General features: G+C 34.1%; 4 protein-coding genes across 5 annotated transcripts; 2 read left to right on the forward strand and 2 right to left on the reverse strand.

Moving 5' to 3' along the window:
* Window positions 1–1,292: 1,292 nt before the first annotated feature.
* Window positions 1,293–4,564, reverse strand: LOC114169631 (licodione synthase-like). Its single transcript, XM_028054870.1, has 2 exons — window positions 3,629–4,564; window positions 1,293–2,155 (listed from the first exon to the last, which is right to left on the reverse strand). Exons 1-2 carry the CDS (start codon window positions 4,550–4,552, stop codon window positions 1,499–1,501), a joined length of 1,581 nt encoding a protein of 526 aa, XP_027910671.1. The 5' UTR covers window positions 4,553–4,564; the 3' UTR covers window positions 1,293–1,498.
* A 4,027-nt stretch (window positions 4,565–8,591) lies between these two features.
* LOC114169634 (dirigent protein 25-like) lies at window positions 8,592–9,720 on the forward strand. Its single transcript, XM_028054874.1, has one exon. The coding sequence runs from the start codon at window positions 8,672–8,674 to the stop codon at window positions 9,617–9,619; it is 948 nt and encodes a 315-aa protein (XP_027910675.1). The 5' UTR covers window positions 8,592–8,671; the 3' UTR covers window positions 9,620–9,720.
* A 5,336-nt stretch (window positions 9,721–15,056) lies between these two features.
* Window positions 15,057–16,274, forward strand: LOC114169636 (protein SODIUM POTASSIUM ROOT DEFECTIVE 3-like). The gene is made up of 4 exons (XM_028054877.1): window positions 15,057–15,505; window positions 15,627–15,702; window positions 15,796–15,948; window positions 16,039–16,274. The coding sequence occupies exons 1-3, from the start codon at window positions 15,074–15,076 to the stop codon at window positions 15,918–15,920; spliced, it is 633 nt and encodes a 210-aa protein (XP_027910678.1). The 5' UTR covers window positions 15,057–15,073; the 3' UTR covers window positions 15,921–15,948; window positions 16,039–16,274.
* An 895-nt stretch (window positions 16,275–17,169) lies between these two features.
* On the reverse strand, window positions 17,170–21,364 carry LOC114169635 (DNA repair protein RAD51 homolog 4). 2 transcript variants are annotated; one of them, XM_028054876.1, is made up of 10 exons: window positions 21,207–21,364; window positions 21,053–21,132; window positions 20,836–20,951; window positions 20,511–20,592; window positions 19,551–19,685; window positions 19,364–19,474; window positions 19,181–19,271; window positions 18,352–18,422; window positions 17,663–17,812; window positions 17,170–17,502 (listed from the first exon to the last, which is right to left on the reverse strand). In XM_028054876.1, exons 1-10 carry the CDS (start codon window positions 21,292–21,294, stop codon window positions 17,464–17,466), a joined length of 963 nt encoding a protein of 320 aa, XP_027910677.1. In that variant the 5' UTR covers window positions 21,295–21,364; the 3' UTR covers window positions 17,170–17,463. The 2 variants fall into 2 exon arrangements, with proteins under 2 accessions (XP_027910677.1, XP_027910676.1); XM_028054875.1 differs by lacking the exon at window positions 17,170–17,502 and having other exon boundaries at window positions 17,524–17,812.
* Between the last annotated feature and the right edge of the window lie 3,232 nt (window positions 21,365–24,596).

Here is a 24,596-nt window from a genome sequence, read left to right on the forward strand (position 1 = left end):
CATCATGTAATCACACATGTTCTAGCTTATTTATTGAAAGCAAAGCCTAAACAATGACCCAATTTAAATCTAAATTATAGCTTTCCATGCATCAACTCATATTTTGTAGATTTTTTTAGCCTATGTGAAGTTAAAAGTCCATGATTGACTTGATTATCTTATGAGAGGTTCAAGTGAATCTTCTTCATCATACTTCTAGTAACTGGACCTCGAGATGGGTTCGGACTTATTGATAAATTTCGACTTAGGCTCGTCGAAGTCATGTCTGCTGCAATCTATCATCATAAAGAAGTTGCGATTATTTGTGAACTTCCTTTGTTCCGGTAACTATTTCTTGGATCTACTTTAGCCCCATATCGTCATTGTATATTCATCTTTCCTTGTTCTGACCTTGCACCCATCCCATATCAGTGGAATACTCTGAAACTTGTATTGTTTATATTTCTTTTATCTCTTTAATGGATTTTAGAAATAAATGTGTTTGCATCCCCCACTCGGTCATTAAAATGCAAGATTTGATAGCTGCGTGCATGCACATTTTTCATTTGACAAGTTTTTCAGTTTGTTATATGTCCCATCGTAATTAAAAACTTCCACGAACACACCAACTAAAACTTACTTTTTTTTTCTTCAAATTTCAGGTGTTAGAAGTCCAAATTTAATACCTACACGGAAACAAGCATTGTTCGTTGGCATGCTGTAAATGTCACAATTAAAGCCAAATCATGCTATAGGAATTTAAAGCCAAAACATAGGTCACGAATTTAAAGTCAAAATATAGGATGAAAATTTAAGATATTAAAAGTTAATATGAAGAATATATAAATAAAATTTTCTATATATTTAAAGTTTTAAATTGAAAAAAATATCTCAATATTATATAAATATTTTCTTTTTCTAAAAAAAAATGTTTGTAATTCTAATACGAAATTTAAATTTGTTCTTATATTTTAATTTTACAATTTTAAAAATAAATTGATATAATCATCTTAATTGTGTTAAATTTTTTAAATGTTAAACAATGTTTAATAATAGAATTTGACCTGGAACATGTCAAATTATAATTCAAACCCATCCATCATGTTACAAAAATTTAACACAATTAAACTATAAAAATTATTTTTTATGTATTTTTAAAATTTAAAAACCAAACTATATAAAAATCAAAAACAAAACGAATTATAATTTCACATACGCACAACAAACATATTTAAACTTGAATATATATATATATATATATATATATATATAAGAAAATAAACATATGGTTCTATAAATTCTTTTTCGTCTGTATTATATATGAAAATATTACATATTCCATGCTCATGCCTTCATCATAATAATCTCACGTAAATTACAGTCCAAACTACAGTTTCAAAGAGCATTTTCCAACTCATACACACCATAATCTCAGACGCAGAAAGAAGAAATACAAACTGTGATGCATGTATATATATATATATATAACTTGGGTGTCACAATTTGCATGGATAATTAACTAGAGTTGATGAAAAAGTGTAGGATCTAATCGTGCAACAGGGATGCATATAAGATCATTGGCCCTTGGAGCAGTCAACCCTGGACGTTCATCCATATTGATTCTGCTTCTTCCATGCTCCAGGATTTCACCTTCAGGACCAAACATCTTCCACTCAAAACACTGCACCAGTGTTCCAATGATCGTAGGCAATTCACGCATGGCCAAAGGCATACCAGGGCACCCTCTTCTTCCACTCCCAAATGGCAACAACTCAAAATGGTGACCTTTCAGATCCAAATCCTTTCCTTCACCTTCTACAAACCTTTCTGGTCTAAACTCCAAAGGCTTCTCCCAGACACTGTGATCCCTCCCCATAGCCCAAATGTTTAGGCACACTGTTGAACCCTTTGGAATCATGTTTCCATCAACCACACAGTCTTTGGTTCCCTTTCTCATAATCATTGGTATTGGTGGATGAAGCCTCAGTGTTTCTTTTATGATGCCATGGATATAAGGAAGCTTTGCACTGTCTGCTTCACACAGTAATCTCTTGTTTGCAGTGACTTTGTCCACCTCCTCTTGTGCTTTCTGCAACACTTTTGGATTGTTCAACAGTTCTGCTATTGCCCACTCTACTGATATAGCAGTTGTGTCTGTAGCTGCTGTGAAATAATCCTGAAAATAATAGTCATAATTAATAAATTAAAACTTCCATTTTATTTGTTCATGTGGCATATGATTTTCTTAACAATTTATTTATGTACTCGTGTCTTAAAACATGTATATACACGGGCTTTTAATTCTTTTTAATATTTTTATCCGACTTTTATCAATCACATTTTATAATCTTTAAGAATAATTAATATAAAACCATTAACTATATATATATATATATATATATATATATATATATTTGAAAAATTAGAAATACTTTTACTGAACTAAATGCCTTTGCCTTTGTGGTTATGATAATAAATAGGTTTGATTTTTTTTTTTGACATTTTAAATGTTGCTTACCTATTCATGGTCTTTATTTAAAGTATGACGACTTTGAAGGATAGATGATAATTTACACTCCTTAAAAAATACAATCATTTTAAAATTCAATATATTAATATTTTAAATTTTAATATTAATTTATATATATATATATATATATAAATATATAAATATATATATATATATATATAAAGTTTGTTAATATATTTAAAATAAATATATTAATATGTTAATATATTTATATGTTTATTTTTAATATTTTAAACCTCATATATATTAAATTTTTTAATATATTTAAAAATTGATATTTTAATATATTGAAGATAAATGTAATACAATTGAAAAACTAAAAATATTTTAAATAAACTAAATATCTATTAATGAGTGTGGTTATGATAATAATTAATAGGTTTGATTTTCTAACATTTGGTTACCTATTACCTCTTCTTTCATACGAGCACTCCTTAAAGTATGAAGACTTTGAATTGGAGATACTATGTTATCACTTCACAACTCAATATATTAACATTTTAATCATATTTTTTTATATTTTAATATATAATAATTATTTAGTTTCAGATTATATAAAACAAAATAAAAAATTTGACACTTCTACATTCATTTGATATATTATTTTTCACTTTTTCATTAAAAAAACATGTTAAAGTAGTGTAAATATGTCAACCTATTATTACGAGTTTAGATTTTTTATTAAATTTTTTGTTTAATATTAACAATACATTGATATTCATACTTTAAAAATCATTTTAATTTATTTTAAAATATTAAAATCAGTGTTTATCAAGATATTTTGAAGGCACACTATAAAAAGTTGAGTAGAGAATCTAAATTCATACCATAAAATAAAATAGATTTACATTTTTGGATAATATTATTTTGTTATTAAAAAGTTTTTTATAATCATTTGACACTACTACTCACTTTTTTTTTCTTCACAAATACAAAATTTATTTTTTATTATTATTTTACTTTTATATGAATGTCAAATAATAGTGTGAAATAACTTTTTTTCTTAGTTTTTAATATTTTAAACTTTAAACTCATAAGAAGAAGATGTTAGGGTTAATTGACACAGAACTTCATGCATCCTGACAAACAACAATCTATGTATGAAGAACCCACACGTACCAAGATCAAGGATTTGACATGGTTCCGAGTTAACTCAACCTCCAAGTCTTTCTGTTCAACAATATCCAGCAAAATATCGAGAAAGTCCTTCACTTTCTCTTCTCCATCTTCACAACGCTCAACCTTCGATTCCCTTCGCAGTTCTTCACGATCAGAGATGATCTTCTCCAGCAGAGAATCGTACCTCTTGTGTATATCCAATGCCCTCTTCTTGAAACCTTGCAAGTCCAAGTTCCTGCAGAAACCTATGAAATCCGAAACGTTAAACTCTCCGAAAATCTGCGTCACCTCACGAACCAACGCACGTGCCTGCTCTGCCTGGCTGTCTGTTCCGGAGCTCGTGATGCTGAGCATCATCTGCGATATCACGTTGTTGGAAAGCCTCATGAGTGACTCCGTGAGGTTCACGCTTTCTTTGGCCTGCGATTTTCGGAACAGAGTTTGAACGAATTCGCGAACGAGCCTTGTCCGAAGCGGTAGGAACTGATGAAGGCTTCGGTTTCCCAAGAGCTCGGTGGTGCTGAGCTTTTTCATGAACTTCCAGTAAGTGTCGTAAGGCGCAAACGCGAACGTGGCGTTGTGGTAGGTAACCATGTCGATGGCCATGTTCATTTTGCGAGAAGAGTATGTGAGCTCATTGGTTTTGAGAAATTCTTTGGCGAGTGAAGGGGTGTTTGCAACAATGAACTTCTCAGAACCTATTCGAAGGTAGATAAGAGGCCCATATCGGAGAGAAAGTTCTTGGAAGGCGTGGTGGATTAGGGGTTTAAGCAGATGGAGGTGACCGATGATGGGTAATGCCGGTGGGCTTGGAGGGGGCTTCAAGTGGGCCTTGGGCTTTTTTCTTCTCTCAAACAAGACTTTGAAAAGGCAAGCACAGAGGAAGAAACTCAGAACTGACAAGAGGGACTCAGAAATCATCATGGTTGTTGTTTAACTAAGATTTATGAATTGAAGATGCTTTTCAAGTTACTAGCAATGGCTTTTATACACATGCACTCTGAAAATCATTAAAGTCAATTGTTATGAAAATTGTTGTCAACTTAAGCTATCTGATATACCTGCAATGAATCCCTGAATTAATTGTAATGTTGAAGTTAACACCAAAAAGTACATTTATTTTTTGATTTTTACATAATGGAGATAAAGACATATAGCAAACTTTTTCTATATTGATCATATTTATAGAAAATCATGTTAATATAAAATTATTTGATAAATATAATTATTGTCTATATTTTGTACTTTAAAGTTTGAAATTTTAAAAACATATTTAAATTGTTATTGAGTCTTATATAATGTAACTATATTAGATGTATCTGAAAATTTGTTAAATTTTAATAAATAATCCTTTTACGAAGATGTTATTATATAAGCATTACAAACTCTCGTTTTTAATATATAAAAAATGCAGAATTATAACTTAAGTATTTTTTTCGAATAGGTTGTTGTACAATTGAATTCGATCATAGTGGCGTAAGTCCTAACGCATATTGTGAAGTTTTTTTTTTTTTTTTTTGTGTTAAAAAAACAGCATTAAAATTATTGGAGAATATTTCTTCTACTATAATGAATGTTGACAAACCTTAGCTTTGAACTTTATACTCACTTTCAAGCCATACCAAACTCGTTCCGGAAAGTACCTTTACCTAATAATTTGGGAGACTTTGTAGTTAACCATATTATATTCTTTTTATTAAAATGAAATTAAGATTTTCAGTTCATTTATAAAACATTATGTCCTTTGAAAATATAACCAAACCACTAATTTCAGAAAATAGGGTAAAAGAACGTTTAAACAAATAAAAAACATTATTTAAATAATGATTTTATGGTTAAAAACGTAATTTATGCTCGTCAAGAAGACATAATAAAAGGTGTATATTTGCATAATTAATTAATTATGTTACCCATCTGACATAATGAATTACATAGTTGAATGTGTAAACAATGGTTCTATTTTAAAAAAATTAAAATAATATCTCAAAATTAAGTTTTTTTTTTTATATCTAAAAAGAGATCATGGATCGCTTGTATATTTGAAAATGAATAGAGTGCACATTAAAGATTTAGTTGGTGTGAATGAGACTATGATAACTTCATGGAAGTTTAAATGTTGAAAATTTGGATTCTTGTAGCCGTGAGCCTCTGAATTAATGAAAAATGTTTTCTCGTGAGAAGAATAAAATGTAGTCGTTGCAAATTTTGCAATCATACCAATATAATTTTTCTTTCTTCCGTCGCCATTAAAGCAAAGTGAGAAGAAAAAAAAACTTAACTTACTTTTTTTGGGTTAGAGTTAATATTTTTGTATTTAAATTTAGACATTAAATTAAAAATCATTTTTATTTAAAATTTTGATATATTTTAATTTTTAAACTTTAAAAATAAATTAATATCATCTTTTTATTCAATAATATTAAGTTTTTCTTGTTAAATAATGTTTTAGACTTAAATTCTGTAACCAATTTAAACGTTATCTGACAAATCTAACAATATTAATTATGTTAGATTATAAAGATTATATCTGTTTATTTTTAAATTTGAGACATAAATAAATTAATCAAATAAAAGCTAAAGACATTTTTTCTAATGCTGATGAAACAAATATGTTTGACATCTTTTTCTAAGATGTCTTTGTGAAATGCTTATCAATAATGGTTGTACCTACCCCAATTCAATGTAAAGGAGATAATTTAACATTATAATATTTCTATAACATTCTAATAATTTGGATTGAAAAGCATATTCAAGTACTAAATAACTAATTTGATCTTTTCACTTATCAAGGCCTTATTAGTAGACGTTTAAAAATTTATAATTTATAAATATGAATTGATTCATATTACTTAATTCTTTGTGTAATTATAATGCATTTGTGATGGATAATAATTTTTCATTTCTATTTTATATTTGAATAATTAATTTATATATTATTTTTATTTTTTCTGAAAGTCAAATCACAATGAAATAAAGGAGAATTACATAAATCATAAGGATACCGGTATTTTTGACACCACTTTTTTTTACTATCATTTGACATTACCCCTTATTATTATCTATTTTTTTTTAGAAATATAAAAGTTAACTTTTGTTAAAACTATTTTATTCTCATATAAATTATCAAATGGTCGTCAAATGGTGTCAAACAACATTTTTTAAAATCATAATAACCGTATCAAAATTGTCCACGTTGTATCATTGTTATGAATCTTTACTCGTTGTTTGTTTGCACCATTATTTCAATATCTCTTATCAACACCCTTTATCTCAATATTCCTTTCATCATCCTCTTTACATTTTTCTTTCACCTCGATGTTCTTTTTCAATATCTCGATCTTGGTACCTTCAACAAAATACTAAAATGGTATGTCTAGAGTCTTATAAGTGACACCAGTGCAATAAGGACTTTTGACAGCGATTGTTTTTTATGTTTTGCACCGGTTCTCGAACTGAAGCATATTGGGGCAAAGCCAAAAGGTGAAGGCTTTTGGCCTCGGGTGTGACCCGAACCCATAGATCCACGTTTATGCTTCGATTATCCTGGAAACTGAGGCCATATAGTCTCTAAATTTTTAAAGATTCACTGCAGCGAACCTCATCACCGTTCGTTGCAGCGAACCTCACCACCATTGATTCATCGCGAACTCCACCGCAACGAACCTCACCATCGTTCGAAACCCTAATCGCGAGAGATCATTGCGTTGCCTCCATCTTCAATGCAAGAGCGATCCAAATCGCGCCTGAACCACCTCTGCACCACAAACAAAAGAACGCGAGTCATCTGCCGCCAACATGAAACCCCAAAGCACGAGTGAGGTGCTGGAACGAACCAGAGTTCCTCCACAACATCACCTTCGAATTGCGACAGCAACCCCTAAATTGCGTAGGACCTCATTCTTCTCCGCCACGAACACGAACTCGCTTAAACGAATCCACCTTCCTGCACCGTTGACGTATAGCAACAACGCCGCAGCAAAGTGGCACAGAGCAGTGACAACCTTCGTCAGAGCATAGTGTTGGTTGTGGTGGACGGTGGCGTAATGGTGCGATGGAGTGTGGTGGAGTTTGCGTAGAGAGGAACAACAACTTCGAGTTTGGGACGAAGATGAACAGTGTTGGGTTTACGAATTTGGAACCCTAAATAAGGGATATGGCCTCAGTTCAATTAATAACCGAGGCATAAAGTAGAATAGGCCTCGGTCCTATTCCACCCAAGGCCAAAGCCTCTGCTGTCAGTGGCATTTTTAAAAATTTAAGGAGATATAATGTGTTATAGACCTCGGTTGAGTGATAACCGAAGCATAAATGAAAACAAGAAAAGAAAACTAATCTTAACAACTAATAAAGTTACGATATAAAAGAAGTTGTATAATGATATAAAAGAATAGAAAATAAGTTAAAAAACATAAAAAGTTACGAGAATTTATTAAATACTTTTTTATTTTATTTTTATTTTATGTTCATATAAGCAATAAAATATTGGTTATATTGGTTATAAAATATACATTTACATATATATATATATATATATATATATATATATATAAATGTATATTAATTAGTCAAATCAAAATCATTTAATATTAATTAGATTTTTTTTAATTTTATAAAATTAAATATATTTTTAGTTCTGTGAAATTAGATTTTACCTTTGTACTAATTATTAAATTATTTTCGTTCTCAAATTTTATTACACACATGATAATATTGTTCGATACATCATGAGGTCTTTTCATAATGAAAATAATTCAAACCATGAAACAAAATCTAATTTTGCATAAAAAAATTAAAAATATATTTAACTTATTTTTATGAAAAACCATATTTACCTTATTTTTCCCATAGTAATTCAGCAATTCGTTGCATCAAATTCCTTATGAAAAAGATTCTTTAACGTCTTATTTATTTATAGATCGTACTATTTAGTTTTAACTACTACACGAAGAACTAGAAGGATTTCTAATGAGCTAGCTGCTCTCATCAACTACTCCGCACAAATTCCATCATAGACACACGCATATGTGTGTATAATATACACATATGGTGAACCTGAACTTGCTTTTCTTCGTTACATATTTATGCATTTCTATGAGCATGAGAATGGCAATGCCTTTCAATGCAGTGCTTTTGGTAGTAGCACTTACATTCCTTGCAATCAGTTCCAGTACTTCGACTCGAATCCTGGATGAAGTAGAAGAAACACCACAACAACCAAACACTGCGGAATCCCCCGTTTCATCCATTCTCACTCCACTTGTAGCTGCAATCCCTGTTGCGGCACCAATAAACGGCGTTGACCAACACCACACACTCTCATTTTTCATGCACGACATTCTGGGAGGTTCCAACCCCTCAGCTCGAGCCGTAACGGGCGTTGTCACGAATCCTGCTCTGAACGCTCAAGTGGCATTCGCCAAGCCAAACGGTGCGAACCTTCCTCTCAACGGTGGGCTTCCCCAGAACAACAACAATGGCGGGATTCTTAACAACAACAACCTTCCCTTCCTCACCGGACTGGGCGGTACCACAGCGAACGTCTTCAACAACAATGGCAACAACTTTGGCAACGGAGGTATTGGTTTCCCGGTGACCAACACCAATCAGCTCCCAGAAGGAATGACTCTGCAAAAGATAATGTTTGGAACAATGATTGTGTTTGACGATGAACTCACGGAGGGACATGAGTTGGGTTCAGGTTTGGTGGGGAAGGCGCAAGGCTTTTATATAGCCAGCTCTGTCGATGGAACCAGCCAGACAATGGCTTTCACTGCTAAGTTTGAAGAGAGTGGTTACGTCGACAGTCTCAGCTTCTTTGGTGTCCATCGAACCCAAGTCTCTGAGTCCCACATCGCCATCATTGGAGGAACCGGAAAGTATCTCAACGCGGAGGGCTATGCCATCATTAAGACTTTTCCGGTTAGCGCTCAGCAACACAATACCGACGGAGTTGAGACTCTGTTGCAGCTCACTGCATATCTTGCTTATTAGCCTCCTCTCACTCATTCTTCTTTTTCACTTACAATCATTGCAACCATGTCTTATTTCCTGTCATGAATTCGCTGTGTGAGAACATATTGTGCTTTTCAAAAACCAATGTTGACGAATTACAGTGTTAAATGTTATTTTCCCTTCACAATTTCTATTATTCTCTATCATAAGAACCGTTATTCTTCCGAACAAAAACTTGTCTAGTGATGCTTCCGGTGGATTTCTATCGATAACAACCTTGTTTTTGTCAATGTTTTTTATGACCATGGTGGTGCTTGATGTTAGGTAAACTTAAATGTGTGTAGTTGGTAGTTGTGTAGTTGGTAGTTGGAAGGTGGGTAGTTAGAAGTTGTTGTATTAATTGTGAGTTAGGTAGTAGTTATATTTAATGAATGTAGTTGAAGGGTCATGTCCAAAGGCCTATAAAAGGACCATGTAGTGCTTCATTTCAATACACAACAAATCTGAATACAAAGAGTGTTTATCTAGAGAGACTTGTTTGTCAACAAATTGGTATCAGAGCTAAGTCCGAGCTGTTCTGACAACTCAGTTTGGTACCTTGATACAGGAGCAAGCAACCACATGTGTGGGGATGAGAATCTTTTTAAGGAGCTCACCAAAGTTGACGCTGGACACGTATCATTTGGAGATGCATCAAAGGTGGCAGTAAAAGGCCGGGGTACAATCTGGTACCTGCAGAAGAACAACCGAGTTGGAGAAATCAGAGATGTGTACTATGTACCCGATCTCAAGAGCAACATATTGAGCATGGGCCAGCTGATGGAGAAAGGCTACTCGGTTCTGATGAAAGACCGAGTACTATACTTGAAAGATAAGTCAGATCGATTGATTGCTCGAGTAGAGATGAAGAAGAACAGGATGTACAAGCTGGACCTAAAAATAGTCCAAGAAAGGTGCTTGAAACTTGACGTGAAGGATGAAGCTATGATGTGGCACTTCCGGTTTGGCCACTTGCATTTTGGTGGACTAGCCGAGTTGGTGAAAAAGGAGATGGTGCGAGGACTCCCGACGGTGGAGTTTGAAAAGAAATTTTGTGAAGAGTGCGTACTCGGGAAGCATCCAAGGACCTCATTTCCGAGGACTGCCGAGTACCGAGCAAAGGAACAACTCGGATTAATTCACACAGACATTTGTGGACCAATTACCCCTGAATCTTTCAGTGGGAAAAGGTATTTCATTTCTTTCATAGATGATTTTTCAAGAAAAACATGGGTGTATTTTTGAAGGAGAAATCCGAGGTGTTCCAAGTGTTTAAAATGTTCAAAGCAATGGTTGAAAAGGAGACCGGCATGCCTATCAAATCTGTTAGGTCTGACCGAGGAGGCGAGTTCATCTCATCCGAGCTCATGAAGTATTGTGAGGAGCAAGGAATAAGGAGATTTCTGACAGCACCATATTCACCCCAACAGAATGGAGTAGCTGAGAGGAAAAATCGAACCATACTTGACATGGTTCGTACAATGTTGAAAAGCAAGAACGTGCCTAAGGAGTTCTGGGCAGAAGCAGTGCAATGTGCCATCTATGTGCAAAATAGATGTCCACATGCTAAGCTGAACGAGAAAACACCGCAAGAAGTCTGGAGCGGAAGAAAGCCGAGTGTGTCTCACCTCAAAGTGTTTGGTAGCATTGCTTATGGTCATGTTTCTGCTCAACAAAGGACCAAACTTGAAGATCGGAGCAAGAAGTACGTGTTTATTGGGTACGATGAAAAAACCAAGGCGTATAGGTTGTTCAACCCAATAACAAAGAAGGTGATTATGAGCCGAGATGTTCAAGTTGATGAAGAGAGCGAGTGGAAGTGGAACAACTCAGAGAAGGAGTCTAGAAGCTTGGAAGTAGATACACCACCAGCTGTGAGAGATCATGAGACTTCTGATGAAGAAGATGAACCTCTACAGCCTAGAGCACGAAGCTTGCAAGACATATACAACTCGACTGACGAGGTACATGTTGTATGTTTCTTGGCAGATTCGGAAGACTTGAACTTTGAAGAGGCCGTGCAGGAGGAGAAGTGGCAAATTGCAATGAATGAAGAGATCGGAGCAATCGAACGCAACAACACGTGGGAGCTAACCGATTTGCCCAAAGGAGCTCGGCCTATTGGCGTAAAGTGGGTGTACAAGAAGAAAACAAACGCTGAAGGAGAAGTTGAGCGATACAAAGCTCGACTCGTAGTGAAGGGGTACAAGCAGAAGGAAGGAATAGACTATGATGAAGTATTCGCTCCAGTGACGAGGATGGAAACAATCAGATTGTTGATTTCCTTAGCAGCTCAACAAAGATGGACAATCTTGCAGATGGATGTGAAGTCAGCATTTCTGAATGGAGTCTTGGAGGAGGAAGTATATGTTGAACAGCCACTTGGATACATGCGAAGAGGCGAAGAGAAGAAAGTCCTGAGATTGAAGAAGGCACTTTATGGCCTGAAGCAAGCTCCACGAGCATGGAATGAAAGAATCGACACTTACTTCAAGAAGAATGGGTATGAGCAGTGCCCTTATGAACATGCTCTCTACATAAAGAAGAAAGGAGAAGATGTGATGTTCATTGCCCTCTATGTTGATGATCTTATCTTCACAGGGAATAATGCTGAGCTAATTGAAGCATTTAAGGAAGTGATGAAGAAGGAGTTCGAGATGACCGACTTAGGTCTTATGAAGTATTTCCTTGGTTTGGAAGTCATTCAAAGGAAGGACGGTATCTTTGTGTCGCAGGAAAGGTATGCTGAGGAGGTCTTAAAGAAGTTCAAGATGACGAGTTGCAACCCGGTTTCCACCCCTATGGAACCAGGCACAAAACTTTCTAAGTATGCAGATGGAGATAGAGTTGATGCAAGCAAATACCGAAGTCTGATTGGAAGTCTCAGGTATCTTACAAATACCAGACCAGATTTAATGCTGAGTGTTGGAATAGCAAGTCGGTATATGGAGGAACCAAGGTATACTCATTGGAAGGCCCTAAAGAGAATTTTAAGGTATGTGAGAGGAACTGTGTCACTTGGTCTGATGTATACTAGGACGGATGATTACCGACTAGTTGGCTACTCAGACAGTGATTGGTGTGGAGATGTTGATGATCGGAAAAGCACGTCTGGATATGTATTCTTCATGGGGAGCACAGCGTTCACCTGGCTTTCAAAGAAACAGCCCATTGTAACATTGTCAACATGTGAAGCAGAGTACGTTGCAGCATCCTGGAGTGTCTGCCATGCAGTTTGGCTTAGAAACCTTCTAAGTAAACTGGAATTGAAGCAAGAAAAGGGGACTGTGATCCGAGTTGATAACAAGTCGGCCATTGAATTGGCAAAGAACCCAGTCAATCATGAGAGAAGCAAGCACATTGATGTTCGATTTCACTTCATCCGAGAACAAGTGAAAGAAGGAAATGTAGAGTTGGAGCACGTTGAAAGTCGTGCACAAGCTGCAGATATGTTTACAAAGCCGCTGCCATCCTCTCTGTTTGAGAACAACAAGATGATACTTGGAATGAAGGACAAGAAGAGCATTTAAGTTTATGGGGGGATTTTGTTAGGTAAACTTAAATGTGTGTAGTTGGTAGTTGTGTAGTTGGTAGTTGGAAGGTGGGTAGTTAGAAGTTGTTGTATTAATTGTGAGTTAGGTAGTAGTTATATTTAATGAATGTAGTTGAAGGGTCATGTCCAAAGGCCTATAAAAGGACCATGTAGTGCTTCATTTCAATACACAACAAATCTGAATACAAAGAGTGTTTATCTAGAGAGACTTGTTTGTCAACACTTGAGTGTGCAGGATTAGTGGCAGTGTTTGTAGCAACTAATGGTATGGCACCTTTAAAGGGGAAGATCCTGTTTGTTGGGTTTTGAGAAAGGAAATTTAGCTGTTTGAGTGTCTACAATGGTGCCAGCAACGATTCTTTCTGAAGGGGCTGATCCACCAATGATGTCATGCATGAAGAAAGTAATTGTAGGAGCTGGAGCATCCCCCTCAGTGACCACATCTGTTTTGGCAAAGACGAAGAGATGAAGTACTATTATGGTTTTCAGGGAAAGATATATGAAGGTGATCCTTTTTGCCATTTTCCCTTTTCTGGAAAATGTGATTCATATATATCTTGGTGATGAATAATGGCGCGGTTGGTTGCTTTGAAGAAGGATGAAGTTGTAATATTATTGGTAATAGTTGATAAAACCATTTTTAGACCAGTAGCTCAGTTTCATCTTTTGACCAAGTGGTAGTGATTCCCAACTAAGAGTTGATAAAACCATTTTTAGAATAAACAACTTGGTTATGGCGTGAGACAGTATGAAGCCTTCTTTAACTATAATTTAAGAGGAATGTATTTATTGGTTCTTTTGGAAATCCGTTAATATGTACCACTCTGACTGATATAAAAGATTCAAAATCCAACAACTCACATATTTATAAGGTTATCATAGACATGGAGAGAATAGACGATGAGGAAGAAGCCTCACTTTCCAACTCAAGACTTAATATTTCCGTCTGTAAGTCCCACATCGTCTAGAGTATTAGACAAACTACTCTTTATAAACTCTCTGACAGATGCGTTCGTTCGCCGAGCTGGGTTGCGTCAGCTTGTGACCCGAGAGGGGGCACCAGGGTGTTGGAACAAGGTTTGGTCTTCATCGAGCTGGCCTGATGGTTGCATCTTGCTGGCTTGCCCACTCCAAGTTGAGAGTTGAGCCATGGGTCCTCTGCGCAAGGGTCTCCTGGTTCCTAAACTGGAGGGCACCCTGATGGTTGCATCTTGCTGGCTTGCCCACTTGCTGGCTTGCCCACTCCAAGTTGAGAGTTGAGCCATGGGTCCTCTGCGAAGGCAAGGGTCTCCTAGTTCCTCTCCTGGAGGGCACCCTGATGGTTGCATTTGCTGGCTTGCCCACTCCAAGTTGAGAGTTGAGCCATGGGTCCTGGTTCCTCTCCTGGTTCCTATACTGGAGGGCACCGCGTGAGGCTGTTTCACGGAGCAGCGACAACCTCTGGCTCTCGACAGTGGAGGGATCACAGGCTGCAGGCTGCTGCACCTTCGGGCCATTGAGTTTGGTGAGCCATCTCTTGAACCAACACTTTTTTATCATGGGAGCCTGTAGATCCACACTCAAAAAGGCACCAGGCCATGCTTGTCTTCTTCTCCCCAAACTTTATAATTTGACAGCCATTCATATCCCACCAAAGATCACCACACACTTCTTATACCAAAGTAATTAATAGGAGAAAGTAAAATAGAGTTTTGAAAATGTAGATTAATCTCATAATGTCTTGGTGGGACCAAATGCATCATCTATATTTTCCTTTCCTTACAGTCTTCGCCTTTTCTAAGCTTCAGCTACTAGTACTACCTACTGCTTATCCTTTGTTTCCAACTTGTTCTCTCTAGTTCTTATTCTTTGACCTCGCCACTGGCTAAGAAATTAAGCACCATACTCGATCCTCAAAAACCATGAAAATGATGAAGGGAACTGATGTGTTCTGTTCTTCCTCTGCTTCCACAGCAATAACTTGTGGCATGCACCATCGTTCTACAGCGCGTGGAAGGATCAAAAGCTACAACCATGACGGAAGGAAAAGCCAACTCTGTGTACCTTGTTCATCCCAATTGCCCATAACTCCTAAGCCTTACTTGGAGAAGCCCAGAAAGAGGTCAGCTGATAAGGGTAGAAAAAGTTCTGTTGATGTCAGCGAACTATATACTCATCATCATGCTACTGCTGAGGGTTCATCCAGAAGATATCTCCTTGCTGACGCGCCATTCATTGGGTGGGTATCAGAGTCTAACAAATTCACACAAATGGTTCCTTCTAAACATGATGTCCAAGACAAGGCTGTGGTTATCAAAACAAACCACGCTCCTACTGTTCGCTCAAAGGACCAGGTTTTTCTTTTCTTTTCTTTTCAACCTTTGTGTCTTACTAGTTAGTTACCACTTTTTGTGAATGAAAATCTGGGGTTTGTTTTACGATGACATTAGGGTTGTCTTCTGAAACCTTGATCAGGTTGTGGTTTTGAGGGTGTCATTGCACTGCAGGGCCTGCGAAGGAAAACTTAGAAAACATATTTCAAAAATGGAAGGTGCGTCTGCTTAATCCATACTTAGTTTTCGAGTTTACATGGAACAGTGATTAAATGTGTGTGTTTTGGAATATTATATATATGGGTTTGTAGGAGTGACATCATTCAGCATAGAAATGGAGAGAAAGAAAGTGACGATAATCGGAGACGTGACACCACTGGGGGTACTGGAGAGTGTATCCAAGGTCAAGAATGCACAGTTGTGGCCATCTCTCTGAACTTCAATATCTGATACACCTTTCGGGTGTGCGTGTTTGTATTATTAGAATTTGGATAACTTGTGAAGCACTCTTAAATGAACATTTTCCCTTAGTTGTTTGTATACTTATTGTGTAGTGGCGAGTGAAGTGGTACAACTGACAACTCTGTAATTGCACGTGTATGTTGAATGCACTTTGTTGGTGTGAGAAGCGAGAAGGTAATGCATGCCAGACAGTGGTAGCAGAGAGCACTCAAGAGTCTCTTTGGAAGCATTCTCTTCACAAAACTATTGCTTCTAACATTTTTCTTTTTCATCTTCTGAAAGCAGTGAGAGATAGTTAATGTGACATGATGCAGGTCCCATTGTTGAAGTGTTCGGTTTGCTTTTGTTGTTTTTGTGAACATTCTACATTCTACATTCCCTACAAGTAACCTAATCTTGACAGCATAGTCCACTTTTATTTACTGTTGCTTTATCTACTTTTTCTAACCAATTCATGAGACAAAAGGTGGCACCACAATTCTATTTATCGCTAGTTTTACTTTCCTCTTCGAGTTGTTTCTTTGCTTTAATTTCTTTGACTGAACCTCGGACTTCTGGAAAAAGAAAATACCATAAGAAGTTGAAAAGCCACGTGCAGGCACACATGTAGTTATTGATTTACTCTTTTTACAACATTTTTGAAAAAACAAAAACGTTTAGGGACTAATACACACAGTTTCTTCAATCTTACTTCTTCTGAACATTTTATTTCGCTATAAACCAGAAAATGGATATACAGTTATGATGCTTTGTGGCTATTGAATTGTCGAGAACTCTTTTTTTCAATACTATTTTGAGTTAGATTTAGAAAAAAAATGGATTGACTAGCCGGTGTAATTGGCAGTTTGTGAAAAATTAGGTTGAACTCGATCTATTTTTAATGGGTTGAATTCACTTTGTTGGATGCTAAGCAAGTGTACCAAGTAGACTTCTAACTTCAAATTTTTCATTTTTTTTCTCACTTTTTGAATCAAATGTCTTAACTAATTTCTCATTTACTTAGGTTAGATGTGATTGTGATTATGTATAGCTTTTTTTTTTGGGTATTTGAACATATTCGCATGCTCTTACGTTTCAATAAACTGAAATATTTTGAAAGCTAAACATAATACTGATGGAGTAGAGACTGTGCTGCAGCTTACTGCATATCTTGCTTACTAGCTTACTAGCTTCCTTTCAGTCTCTCCTATATGCACACTGGATTTCTTGTTTTAAACTTGCAATCATTGCAAACTTTCTTGAATTTCATGTAATGAATTAACTTTGGAGCATATTGTGCTTTCAAACCAACGTTTACAAACTACAGTGTTGAATGTTAAAACCAATGGCTACGTGTACGACAACTAAAATGTCAAGGACTACAGACATCAATCCTTCAAGACATAAAATGTTTGATGTATTTCTATTTATCAGAATTGATTCTAATCTAAATGGTTGCAGTAGTTTATCTTCGAATATCACGAGGGAATCAGAGTTATAATGAAGCATATCTAATTTTGAATCGACCGTACTAACAGTCATAAAAACATAGTAGAACTTGCAGCTCTACCAGAAGCCTGAAACAGAACAACAAATTCAGACTGGTTAATTTTCCAGTGATTCAGCTCCAAATAATGATAATAATAACAGATCATCCCATAAATAACACAGCACACTAACATGACATTAACTAACACATACGACACTATAAAGACATTTTCTGATTGAATGGCATACCATGGATGGATGTTTTAGCATTGAAATATTGCACACATTGCTTCCACAATCTTGGGAAAACAAAAGCCGTACATGTGGGACACTCTTCCAACTCTCTCCAAGAGCTGGTTTGGAAATACCATCTTCCCCACGCACCACATGATTCGTTACCTTCAAAATTTGTTCCACTAGAAGTGTTACTTGAAGATATATAGGCTCCCTGCCTCGTTAATGAAAATCACAGAAACTATGTTTGAAATATTCTAAATATAAAATCAGCAAGCATGACTCAACCGTTATCTGGTCTTTTCAGAGGCTCTGTGTCTCTCGCTGCATTATTTTGAGCCTATATTTCTTTACCACAGTCTTGTTCGTTCTTTTAATCAGCAACAGATCTTTTTAAGGGTCAAAGAGGGTCAGGGCTCCCAAAACTTTTCTCTAAGCATTTTTAAATATATAGTTTTTCAAAGCTATATTAGTACCTTATAAGTAGTGATGGAGCTTAATTGAAAATTTTGGGGAACCAAAAGCCTGAAATTTTGGGGGAGCTAACAACTTAACTTCAAATAGAATTTTGAAGAGCGAAAATATAATTTAATGAGTGTGTATATTAGAAAAAAAATAAATATATATATATATATATATTTAAAAATCCCTTTCAATTAGTAGGCTTTACTTAGAATTATAAGAAAAAAGAAACCAAAACATACCAAAACAGCAATATTATGCTCATGAGCTAACTTCTTCAGTAAATACCCAGCAGATATCATTAAAGCATGCCCTGAAATCACCCATTGCATGAAACAGTTAGTATCTATATTCTGTCCAACATCTTATAGTGGAAAATAAGACTCTGATAACCTAGAAAGGAAAAGGAATTGTAAAGTTTGATTAATATTTAATCATGTTGTAAAAGTAGCAATAACAACATAAAAGAAGAACATAACTACATTGTAGAAAGACATGAAAAATGACTTGACCTCTAATCAATTTGCAGAATGGCTTAAGATTCATATAACTGGACTCCTCATTTCAAGAGTCCAATCAATTTATATACCTCTATGAAAAAATATATACTCTTTCCTGGGAGATATCTAATCTTTTGCCTTTTTGTCTCTGAGAAGAACAAAATAGTGACTTAGTGGTTAAACTTTGAAATCAGAGACTTGAGACATAGTTCTCAGATAATTAGAGAAATATGGTTGGAAAAGTATTAATAAAACAAGAAGCCAGCTCTTTAAAATTAATTGATGGAAATTAATGTTTACACAAGATGCATACCATATTCCTCTACATCCTTCTTTAGAAGTAGAGTAGCAAGCACTCTCATTCTCTTAACTCAGGTAGTTAAAAGCTTGTGTTTCAAAGAAAGTATAAATAAAGCAGGTAAATTGGGTAAAAGGGATAGAATTAGAATAGGAAGTTCCTGAAGCATGAAATAGACAGCAACTTCCATAACTCATTAAACTGAAATGGTACGCAATGACATCATCTAAGGTAAACATAGCAAACAGTTTTGTGTGAAAAAGTGAACTATACCCTGAGGACCACGGCCCCCAAGGATGGGGGTAATCAGTGAAGAGATTGAATCAACAATAAGCAATCGAACGTGCTGATTTGATTTCACAGTCTGGGCCAGTATAAAGTAGTCGTTTATTTTTTAGAAATAAATAAAAAATCGAGTTAGTTGCATCAGCTACAAACATTCCAGTCAATGAGAACCTCAGATCTTAAATTAATCTTCAGTTGACGTAGCACATCAAGCATCTGATAGATGTCAAACACTGAGTGACAAATTATCCTGTCCAATACCTTTTTGAGTATATGCTCAGCCTAAAAGAGAAATCATTTAAAAACAGTTAAGGCCAGTAAATTCATGAATGAGTTAAAAGTCTCAAATCAAAATAACCTGATTGTCCGAATCATAACCAGAAGACTGGCCAACAAAACGTGCAATACGCTGAGGTGAAAAGGAGTTTCCTGTATCTAAGTATATAACGGAACCCTTATGTTTTGCAACAGTTGAAGCAGACAGTAGGCATGCCTAAAATAAAAATAATTGAATAAAAGAAAAAGGTAAGTTATATTTTAATTGAACATAATAAACAAAGGAACAGGAGATAAAAATTTATATTATATCAACCAAATAAGAGATGACACATTAGCAATTGCATCATGTGTATATCAATGTATGTATATATCTGTGTGGTGTGTGTTTCTGAGAACCTAAGGCAGCAGAAAGATCGTCTACAGGACCAAATTAGACCATTTTACTTCTATAATTTTAGTTTTAATAATACAACAAGGATGAAGCATGGCTGAAATTCACATTTCTAAAGAACTCCACAGGGATGTCCTGCAATGGGGATGACAGGTACCCCCGTTTGATAAACAGCGCAGGAGTAGAGATCAAAATACTTAAAAACAAAGAACTCAATATATTTTTAATTTAACATCTATACATTATATTTTTTTCTCTTAGATGAGAAAATAATGTAATTTCTTTTATCCTTTGCAATGACTTTTCCGACAAATGAATTTACAATGATAATAAATGTCAAAAGAAATTATTCCCTTCAAATTGCAGGACAAAATTGAACAAAGCTTGCTATGTGTAATATTCTTTGAAAATTTAATTATAAGGCCACATTGTAACATGGAAAAATTTTAGACATTTATATTCTTTTGTGACTTCTTAAGAATCATTTTAAGTACTCATATACCAGTAAATCCATGGGTAAACATCTCAAGGTGGAGATTAGATATGAGAATTCCCATCAGAGATGCGCAGAGGAATAGTGTCAATCCCTGCCCCACCCTGTTAACACTCCTACTCAAGCTATGATTTTGTTATGGAGTGAGTTATTACCTGTGTCTTTCCTGATGCGGATGGCCCAACAAGTTCAGTTAATTGTCCTTCTCGTAATCCACCTCCGAGCAATGCATCAATCCTGAGTTATATAGACTCGCTCAAAAACCAATTAATAAGTAGTGCTACTTACTTTTAACAGACAATCACGCCTTACTAAACCAAATCTAACATGTATCAAGGACTCAACGTTATAATCCATAAAAGTTGAGGACAAAATGTGAGCATGAAAATGGAGTGCAAACACAGTTATTAAATTAACAAAGTAAAAATGCTGCCCTAGACATTAACATAACATTCACACGATACGTCAAACTGAAAGTACCCTTCACATCCAGTAGACAAAACATGTTTATTCCGCTGAGCCTCTTCCAAGAGCTGCAAACCATTTAGCAACGGTGGATGACGAGCATCTATTATTGAGAGAAGCTGGTCGATTCCCTGAATAACACATGCTCAAAATTATTATTGATTAACCTAATAACAGAATTAGCAGAGTATAAAATTAAAATAATTAAAAAAAATAATTAGGTAACCCTGACTTGCTTGAGTGTCTGTGAAGCACAGTGATTATCCGCCAAGGCAATTAATGCGTCGATATCATGAAGAAGGAAATCTTGAACTGAGAAAGATAGTGGAATCATAAGCAAGTTTTAAAAGAAAAAAAATGAAATCTATAGGGGAAGAGCATAGAACCAGAGAAAATGGCGTGTGAGGCACAGAAGCTTTGAAAATTGGAATCAATGAGAGGGTACTCTTTCTCCAGCGATTTCAAGGGTGCCATTTTCTCTGCACCATGCTACTATTCTCTTCTGTATTAGCAAAAACTCTCGCACTGTGTCTCATGTGCAATGTCCCAGAAGTTCAGTTATAATTACTATCTTACGTCCTATGTATAATAATTATTTTTACATAATTAAATTAAAAAATTATAATAAATAAATATTTTGAAATTTATTTCATAATGTACTTAAAAATCATTATAAGTAAATGTTTTTTTAATACTTAAATTTTATTTAAGATTTATATATAGAGAGAGGGGGGAAGAGAGGGAGAGAGAGAAAATTAAAAATATAACTCAACGAAAATCATTGAGAGAGATATTTTTATTAGTGTCTTTTAAAAGAAATAAATAAAAGAAATAAACTATAAGTAATATGATTAAGTTATTTACTTAAATGCTATCTTCATTTATGGGGATAATTTTATTGTCAATGTCCAGATTAATATATTATAAATAATTATACTCTTTTTTATTGAGCTGAACTGTTAAAGACGGAAGATAAATTAATTTTGAGAAAAATATATATTAGAGAGAAGAAATATCATTATCAATGTGTTTGGTAATTGTTTTAACAATTATAAGTTATTTCTTATTTTTCTATTTTATAGACTTATTTTATCAATATAAAAATATTTAATAAATAATTTTATCATTTTAACATATTCTCTAGTTTTAAAATATATATTCATTATCTTTTATTTTTGATGAATAATATTCATTTTTCTGATGTTTTCAATAAAACAATACTTCCTTCAATCATTTTAGTTAAAAAATATTGCATTAATTAAAATTTAAATGAAAGTTGAAAATTAAGTTTAAAGAAAAAAAATAAGTAGATTTAATTACTAAAATACCACACAAGTAATGTGCATTTAAGAACTTTAGATAAAGTAATTATTATTTTATTGTAAACATAAGAATGATAAATGTCTATTTCAAAGCTAAAAAAATAATGTGATTTAAAACAATATCACGGAAGATATGTGGAATTTTTTCTTTTATTAAAGTGATGTTTTTTTTTTAATTTATCCCTAATATTTTATAAAAGAAATTATTTATTGAGCTTTGTAATGTTAAATTAATATTTTTAATTATTTTTCCGTGTAGGACAATTATTCTTTTCCAAAATAAATAATTAAAATTAATTAAAATTTCATAGTTATTTAAAATGTGTTTTAGTCTATAAACAAAAACTGTATATTTTTTAAACTAAAATGACATTCAAATACTAACATATTTAGTAATAATGTCTAAACAATATTATTACTGCATATCAAACAACCTCATTAAATAACATACTAACAAACAATATTTAGTAACTATTATGAATTAATGATTGTTCATTGATGTGATACATTTACTCATATGATTCATTACTCTTTGTGGTAAATATTTGTATTAACTAAGATGATTTGTTTCCTTTATGGATTACACATTGTATCTATAAATAGGACTCTTCCTATCAATAATAACACATAGATGAGTTGTTCCCTATTCTCTATTCTCTATTCTCTCTCTCTTATCTATTCTCTCTGTTATTCGCTTTATTTCATAACACGTTATCAGCACGATGCTCCAACCAATTGAGGACTAGTGGAAGCTTTCTCTCTATAACGACAGTGTTATGCGTGTCTCAATCCAGGCTCTTTCTAATCCTTTCTCAAATTATAATTTTACCTTATATTCTTCCTCTTGTGATAAGAATTATTTAACTTTATCAATTTTCATCTTCGTCTTATTATTTTTATTTTTATTTTGACGGTGATTATTATTATTAATATAATTATTTTATGTGTTAGTTCTAAACACACGAAATGTTACAAAATTTGGATTTGTGACCCTTGATATTACAAGGAAGAATTCCTTATATTGGATTTTAAATGTTGAAATATATTTAGATGCAATGGATATTGGGATACCATTAAATATAGAAATAAACCATCTAAGCAACATGACAAAAATATTGTGAAAAGAGATTTCACAAATATTGTGAATTTATTTCATGCCTATGTATGGCTGGCTGGACAAAGCAATAAAGCTTTTGATGAAAAATCACGAGATCCGCCTAATATGCTCCATTCCCAGAAGTGAATGCAGCAATCAATATTATGAATTTATTTCATGCCTTTGTATGGCTGAACAAAGCAATGAGCTTTTGACCTCAAGAAAATCATGAAACCTGTCCAAATTGATTCTGCTTCATTCCCAGAAGTGAATGCAGTAACATTTTATTTATATTTTCATGATCGTGATCATGATCTTGATTTTGGACATGGTTATAAAGAAAATTTCAAAGACACATTTTGTCACCAGAAGTGGCATAATAATGTGAAAAAAAAGGAAAAGGAAAATGTGAAAATATTGACAAAAAGATGAAAGTATATATTATCATTACGGTGGTAAAGGCCATTTGAGTTGTACTTATTGTACACGAAAGCATCTTACAAATAATGAGAAGAACATAGAAACACAATTTGCTTATGAAGATGGTGATTCTGATTATGGCCATATGGATGCTACTCATCTTGATATTGTTATTTTCTTTGCTAAAGCAAATGGAAGCATTGATCACCTCATTGATTATGAGAGTGTTAAAAAAAAAATCTCATATTGATATTTACGTTTATATGAAAAACGAATGTTTGCACTAGTACCAAAAGAATATGCCTTATTGATAGTGCAACAACTTATACAATTCTCAAGAGTAATAAAATTTTCTCTTGTTTGATAATGTGAGACATCGATGTTAGTATTATTTATAGTACCACAAATATATTTGAAGACTCTAAAAGAGCTACTATACTTCTACCAAGAAGTTGAATAGAAACTTATTAAGTTTCAATGATATTTGTCTAAATGGATATTATATTGAGACAAACAATGAAAAAGTTATGAAATATCTTTATATCTCTATGATTAAGTTGAAAAAGAAAGTGTATTGGAGAAATTATCAACATTCTCTTATAGTTTGTACTACAAGTTTATTAGTACAATTTAAATGCATGTCATGGTAAACCAGAAGTTTACAAATCAAAATGATTGCCTTGTTTGACATGATCAGTTATTATGATGCGAAAAAAAAGGGTTGAAAAACTCATGTGAACACGTTTGAAGTGTGGTAGACCTATTGGTACCAAAGATAAAAACTCTTGAATGAGAAAGGGGGCTAATATGCAAAATAACCTAATCGAAAAGGTTGAAATCCCAAAAGATTCATTTGACATAATTAATGGTTCGGTTCCAGAAGAACCTCAGGTACCTGAAATGGTTGAAAATGATGATATCTCAATAAATTATGTCAT

This window comes from Vigna unguiculata, chromosome 11 (genome assembly GCF_004118075.2).
Source record: "Vigna unguiculata cultivar IT97K-499-35 chromosome 11, ASM411807v1, whole genome shotgun sequence".
Taxonomy (NCBI): Eukaryota; Viridiplantae; Streptophyta; class Magnoliopsida; order Fabales; family Fabaceae; genus Vigna; species Vigna unguiculata.

Excerpts from the sequence above, each read along its gene's own strand:
- LOC114169631 (XM_028054870.1), bottom strand. The coding sequence starts at position 4,552 with ATGATGATTTCTGAGTCCCTCTTGTCAGTTCTGAGTTTCTTCCTCTGT. Across the intron at positions 2,156-3,628 it reads ATGTCAAATCCTTGATCTTG|GATTATTTCACAGCAGCTAC; the intron begins GTACGTGTGGGT and ends TATTATTTTCAG.
- LOC114169634 (XM_028054874.1), top strand. The coding sequence starts at position 8,672 with ATGGTGAACCTGAACTTGCTTTTCTTCGTTACATATTTATGCATTTCT.
- LOC114169636 (XM_028054877.1), top strand. The coding sequence starts at position 15,074 with ATGAAAATGATGAAGGGAACTGATGTGTTCTGTTCTTCCTCTGCTTCC. Across the intron at positions 15,506-15,626 it reads CTGTTCGCTCAAAGGACCAG|GTTGTGGTTTTGAGGGTGTC; the intron begins GTTTTTCTTTTC and ends AACCTTGATCAG. Across the intron at positions 15,703-15,795 it reads ACATATTTCAAAAATGGAAG|GAGTGACATCATTCAGCATA; the intron begins GTGCGTCTGCTT and ends ATGGGTTTGTAG.
- LOC114169635 (XM_028054875.1), bottom strand. The coding sequence starts at position 21,294 with ATGGCACCCTTGAAATCGCTGGAGAAAGAGTACCCTCTCATTGATTCC. Across the intron at positions 20,593-20,835 it reads TTGTCTACTGGATGTGAAGG|GATTGATGCATTGCTCGGAG; the intron begins GTACTTTCAGTT and ends TATATAACTCAG. Across the intron at positions 17,813-18,351 it reads AGCATAATATTGCTGTTTTG|GTAACGAATCATGTGGTGCG; the intron begins GTATGTTTTGGT and ends CAAATTTTGAAG.